The sequence below is a fragment of the Andrographis paniculata genome, unplaced genomic scaffold (genome assembly GCF_009805555.1).
Source record: "Andrographis paniculata isolate CXL003 unplaced genomic scaffold, ASM980555v1 Contig35END, whole genome shotgun sequence".
NCBI lineage: Eukaryota > Viridiplantae > Streptophyta > Magnoliopsida > Lamiales > Acanthaceae > Andrographis > Andrographis paniculata.
Genome location: NW_026137568.1, coordinates 1629581 through 1636408, shown reverse-complemented (window position 1 = coordinate 1636408; position 6828 = coordinate 1629581). Strand labels below are relative to the sequence as shown.

General features: G+C 27.6%; 1 protein-coding gene across 2 annotated transcripts; it reads right to left on the bottom strand.

Moving 5' to 3' along the window:
• Positions 1-5408: 5408 nt before the first annotated feature.
• LOC127249013 (AT-hook motif nuclear-localized protein 20-like) lies at positions 5409-6547 on the bottom strand. Of its 2 annotated transcripts, none has more exons than XM_051271604.1 (2): positions 6439-6547; positions 5409-6356 (listed from the first exon to the last, which is right to left on the bottom strand). In XM_051271604.1, exon 2 carries the CDS (start codon positions 6352-6354, stop codon positions 5542-5544), a length of 813 nt encoding a protein of 270 aa, XP_051127561.1. In that variant the 5' UTR covers positions 6355-6356; positions 6439-6547; the 3' UTR covers positions 5409-5541. The 2 variants fall into 2 exon arrangements, with proteins under 2 accessions (XP_051127561.1, XP_051127562.1); XM_051271605.1 differs by having other exon boundaries at positions 6436-6488.
• Between the last annotated feature and the right edge of the window lie 281 nt (positions 6548-6828).

Here is a 6828-nt window from a genome sequence, read left to right as displayed (position 1 = left end):
CTCTGTCCCAAAATTATAGTTCAGGTTGAGTTTGGCACGAGATTTGAAAAATACTGATATTATATTGGTAATAAGTAAAAAGTACGGATAAAAATTTTTTTTGCCTTTATGAATGTATTAGTGTAAAAAATAATGGCAATTGTGTAATAATAATGAAAAAGTAAGGGTAATTTTATAAGGTAAATTATATAAAAACTGATATTTGGTTCTAAATAAAAACCTAAATTACGTAAGTTTTATACAAATAAAAAATGCAAAATATCTTAAATAATTTATTTAATAAATTGAATAAAAAATAATTGTTTAATCCTTCATTTTATAATTTTTGGAGATAAATTATTATCTGATTTTTATAAAAACTATAAAACTAAATGATTGATCATTTAAATATTTATTTTATTCAAAATAATTTTTAAGATATTTTATATTTTTTATTTGTATAAAACTTACGTAATTTAGGTCTTTATTTAGAACCAAACATCAGTTTTGGACAAGGAGAGTATTTCATGCAAATTTTACATAAACATAAAGGGGTTTCACACAATAAATAAAATATACGGTATTTTGTGCCTTTTTACTAAAATACATGGGAGTGTTATATAATTTACCCTTAATTATTGTATCGAAACGAAGTACAAATCAAAGAAAAACGACAAAAATACTTATATTAGTATTTTATAATATAAATATAATGATAGTTGTGTTAAAAATTATAAAAATATAAGAATATTTTTATATATTAAGTAAAATGAGACAAAGAATAAATATAAACTTATTGGACAGAACGAGTATTATCTCTTCATCAACATAACTAAACTAAATAAATGCATATATAATGATGGAAGGAAACTTTCTATTTTTATAAAATTTATTTATTTAATCAAATATATATTTACTTGATGTATTATACTCCCTGTCCTATGTAATATGGGTGTATTACTGTAGACACGAGAATTTAGGTAAAATATAATTAGTAAGTAATTAAGAAATATATTAGTAAAACTAATTATTATTTAGTAAAAATAATTATAGATTAATATTAAGATAAGTAAATAGTTTAATTAAAATTAAAAAAATTATAAAATTTAAAATTTAAAATACGATTAAAGTGCATAATTATATTTCCAAAAAATAGAAAGGACAAATTATGTGGGACGGACGAAAATAGAAAATAGGGACAAATTATGTGGGACGGATGGAGTATAAAATTATATTTTGTAAAAACAATAATATCAATATTAATTTGTAATTTAATTTTACTATTTTTAGTATGCAACTATAAAAATACAATATTTATTTATAAAAATATCATAGTTGGATTATTATATATATTTAAATCCAAAATAACATACATATTGTATTATGTGTGCAAATATTAAATTTAATTTGACTAAACTAATGGAGGAGGACCAAATGGGCAATTATTGAGGTTGAAACAATCCAATTTGGGCATCCAAAAAGAGTAATTTAATTTATTTTTTTTAAAAAAAAAAGAAAAAAAAAAGAGTAATTATTGAGGTTGAAAGGGACCCAAATTAATTTAAAAATTTAAAATTTAAAATTTTTTATATGGCCAAGTTGCTAATCTATCAATGTGCAGATATAATTATAAAATATTTAATTAATTTATAAATACTTACACGTGAATTCATGTGAGAAGGGCCATCCCGTGTTACATTTATTTTAATCGGATTAGTTTGGATGCTCAAGTCATTTCAATTTTTTTTTTTATTTTAATTTAAATAAATAAAATATTTTTTTATTTAGTAATCAAATTTGCCCTCCAATTGGGAATTAATATTCTACATAAACCTCCATATTATTATTATTTTAATTTTATAATAATATATAATATTTTTATTTATAAATATATTATATAAAAAATAAAATATTTTATCTTAAATATTTTTTCCGTTCATTTTTGTTTTTTTTTTTTTTTCGTAACCACGTTATAGTATTAATAAAAATTGAAAAAGTTAGGTCATGGGTTTAAACCTCCGACGCCTCAGGTCACCTGCCACATATGGTTCGCCTAGGGGTGTGTTTGTTTGGGGGTTTGGATTTTGAGTTGGGATTTGAATAGTAAAAATTTTGAATTTGAATAGTTGTATGATGTGATATAAATAGGCGTTGATGTGATGTTTTGAATGTAAAATTGATTTTTAGTATAATATAAAAATTGAAAAATAGGTGTTTGATTTGATGTTTTTGGGGGAAAATAATTGGATGAATAGTGTAAATCCAATCCAATCCCCCAAACAAACACACCCCTAGTGTGACTTTTCCGTCTGGCCTAGTTTGCAGAGTATTAGGTTCAGCCGGGGGTTTACCCAGTGCGCACTTTCGGGTAGCGGTTGCGGGTTCCCGCGTCATTAAAAAAAAATAAAATTGAAAAAGTTAAGATGACATCAACTTGGTATAAATAAATGGACGAGAAAGTTCTTATATTATTTTTTTTACACACAGAAACAACCGTTCAAATAAAAAATAGATTCGAAATAAGTTGAAACTAAAAATAAACAGTACAAATAAAATAAAATAAATAAACATAACAATTTTGCCCCTCCGGTGCCGCAAAGCTGGTTCCGTCACTGACCCTATGTGAAGTAAAATGTAATCGGTTCTCGTGTTTTATATATATATATACAATTTTTCAAAAATATTATTTAAAAATATAATATACGTATATATAAGTATATACACATAATAATAATAATAATAATAATAATAATAATAAAGTTAATAAAGTTAATAAAAACATACAATATATTATTTTTTATAATATTTTCATGATTAGTCATATACCATATAATAAGAATATCTAAAATTATAAACTCTAAATAAAAACAACAAAATAAATTCAAAGTTATTTAAATGAATTAATCTAAAAAATTGTAAACTAACAAAAATAAACTAATAAATTATAGTATTTTGATATTTGGATTGGATTCAAGATTAAAATGTAGGTTGTATTCTTTTAGTATTTGTTTAAAATTATGGGATTTTTTTAGGTTAGTTAACTATTTTCAGAATTATAATATTGTTTGTTTGAAATAATTTTATTAAGTTTTAAATATTTTGAGAAAAAAATATTTGTTTTTATTAAAAAATACTACATTCGTCCCGGAACCAATAATCTATTTGTTTCGAATTATTTTATAATTTTTTATATGAATAGTATTATTGATATTTTAAAAATATAATTAAAAAAGTTAAAATATGTGTTTAAATCTGAAGTTTTCATAGCGACATTGGAGTGTACTCAATGTGAAGCATAAAATACATTGAATATGAAGTTTTATAGTGATATTGAAACTAGTTGAAGAAATCTAAATCATTAAATTTTAGATTTTATTTTAATCTAACAAGTTGTGCAATTTTTTTTTTTTTTTTTTTTTTTTTTTTTTTTATGACGACGTAGGAACCCGCAGCCGCTACCAAAAAGTGCGCAGGCTCGATAGACAAGTCACACTAAGCTAACCATATGTGGCAGGTGACCTGAAGCGTCGGGGGTTTGAACCCATGACCTCACGGTTATACATCCAATCCCCACAGCACTGGATGTGATTTTCGTGTCTTTTGGTATAGCCTAAGATGGAAGTACTTATTTCATTCTAAGTCATTAAGAGAAAAAAAAAAAAAAAAAAAAAAAAAAAAAAACCTCTTTTTATTCAATATTCAAAAGAATAATAAGTTCAAATTTTTGAAACATGTAATCAAAATAATAATTCAATTTTATTTGAAAGTTGGTTTCTTTAGACAGAATCCTATGAGAAAATAAGAAAATTTGTCTAAGCATAATATATACTGTATATATATTAAAATAAATTCAAGAAAATTGACTTAAAAAACTCAAGCAAACTGTAATAGTAAAATGCAATGAGTCGTCTCTCGTTTTAGTAGGGGATCTGATTTTTGTTTCACCCCGAGTTCATTATAAGTTAGAACGGGTTTTACTAGTTTGTAAGTTATTAGGTTCGAAAAAATTTTTACTCATAATGCACTTAAAAAGTAGCGATTGTAAATTTTCATGTTATAAAATTAAAAATTAAAAATTAAAAAAATAAAAAAAAATCTTTTTAATTAACATGGAAACACACTCTAACTTCTTGTCAAGAAATGCATACTCATGTTTCTAACTAATGTTTTCCATATACCATTTATAGTAATGTTTGAGTACTATATGTTCGATGTTTATTTTAAATATCCAAAGAACATTCGACACAACAAACCCATAAGATAAGCTCTCAAATCATCAAGGACATAAAATATACACATTGAAAGTGAAAAATATATATATATATATATATATATTTTGAGTGGCATGATTTTTTATAAATATTACTTCCTTTGTCCTGTAATTAAGTATTCGTTACTTTTTGCGTGTTGATCTTTGAATATTAGTAATTATATCAAAATATATTACAAATCAAAGAAAAATGGTAAGCATACTTCTATTAGTGTCATGTAATACTAATATAATAATTATTGTACAAAAATTATACAAATATAAAAATATTTTTAATATTAAATATAATAACACAAACAGTAAATAGATACATTGTTACACGAGACAATGTAGTCAGAGGCGGATGTATATGGGGGCAAGGGTGGGCTCCAGCCCCCTCCCCCACCCCTTTTAATTTTTAATTTTTATTTTATAATATATAATATAAAAAACAATAAATAAATTTAAAAATTGTTAAAAATTGATAGAGAACTTATGTGAAAATTAAAATTTTTAATTTAAATTTTGAATAATAAAAAAATGTATATTATAATACTTGTTTGATGCTATAAAAATAGATATGAACAAAAAAATAATAAATAATAATTCAAAAAAAAATTCAAAAAATTCTCAATCAAATGCATAGGAGATGATATTTTTAAGAGCTATTTTTTTTAATAAATATTTTTACTATTTATCAATTGCATATAATACAAAATTCATTTGGTAATATACAGTTATCACTGTAATATTTTGCAAGATTTTCGAAATATGATAATTCAATTGATAAAATTATTGGATAACAAATAGATGATGATCGTTTCGAAATTTGAAAAATTAGCCCCCCTTCTCATCCCTGTCTGGTTCCGCCTCTGAATATAGTATTAGAAAATATAATATACACACACATTAACACAATATATATAATATATATTTTATTTATTCACAAAAAATCAACAATTCAACGTAAAATACTATATGTTTTATATTAACAATAAAATTCTCCATATTTAATATAAAAAAATATAAATTCAAAAATACAAAGTGAAAAAACTCATAATTACCATAAACAAATATATATATATATATATATAGATATTATAAGGCTCTCTTATGCTAAGGATACAATAATGTATCCAACCCTTTTTAATTCTCAACTTATAATAATTAATAATAATAATAATAATAATAATAATAACAATAACACATAACTTAAAAATACAAGAATAAAATAAACTGATCCATACTTACTTAAATACTTATATATTACTATATAATATATTTTAATATATATATATAGATATATACGTATATTAGTATTGAGTTGGATTTGGCCAATGATTCATCTGCCCACCATTGGGCATGAAACTAAGCGGGGCCATATTGTAATTACCCAAAGATGAGGGGTCTTCTATTTCTTGCCCTATTCCCGGCGACTCCTCCGCCCCCCCATGACCCGATCCGCCGCCGCCGCCGTCGTCCTCGAGTGGCAATCTCTCATAAGTTGCATTAGAAAAAATGGCTGCCATCACCATCACCGGCCCGGCCGCCACCAGCGGGCCCACCACGCTTCCGCCGACAACCTGGCCCTGGCCGCCGGCGAGGTAAATGGTCAGACCGGTGGCGCCGGGCGGAGACGGACCGGGTAGAAAAGCCCCCGTCATAGAAAGGATCTCGAACCGGCCGTGGAGCGCCACCGCCGCGCCGGGAGCGGAAGGCTGGCGTATGGTGGCGGCGGCGACGGAGCCGCTGCCGCTGATGACGGCGACGCCACGCTGGCGGCGGCGGGCCAGCTGGGCGATGCTCTCCGCCACGTCGGTCCCGCCGGCGACTTCCATGACGTGGCTGCGCAGAGCGTTGGGGCTGTCCCGGGTCACGAAAACCGGCGGCTTGGGTTTGTTCTTCGAACCGGGCGGTCGGCCGCGGGGGCGCCGGTTCACGACTTCGACTGCTCCTTCTTTCAGCTCGTCCTCGCCGCCACCGCCTCCGCCGCCGTCGTCGTCGAAGAAGCTCTTTTCTTTAATTGAGTTTTCTAATTCTGCCTTTCTGGCGCTGTTCATCAGGGCCGGCGGTTCGACGGCCACCGGAAACCCCGCTTGGACGGCGGCCCACCACCGGTTCGCCATGACTGCAAAATTCGACAGATTGGTTTAATTATTAGCTCGAATTCATTAATTAATTAATTAAAGGATGTCGATGGATATTACTACTTTGATTTCGGTGAGTGATTGACTCGATTTTTGTTTAAATTAGGAATTTATCGAAACTTTGATTTCAATTTCTTTATATGCACATATATATATAGCATGAATATTATAGTTATTGTGCTCATTTTTATAATTTATTATTCCCTCCGTCATTCAAATTTATATATATATTTTTTTGAATTGTCATAAAAAAAATATTTTCGTTTTTTTTTAAAGTGAAAAATCATTACATTTTTGTACTGTTTTTTTATTATAAAATAAAAAAGTAATAATTATTACTCACTTTTATTAAAATTCGTACCCGATCAAATGAGTACACATTTGTATAACGGATGAAGTATTATGTTGGCAATGCATGATACTATAATAGACAATAAACGATATAATTATGAA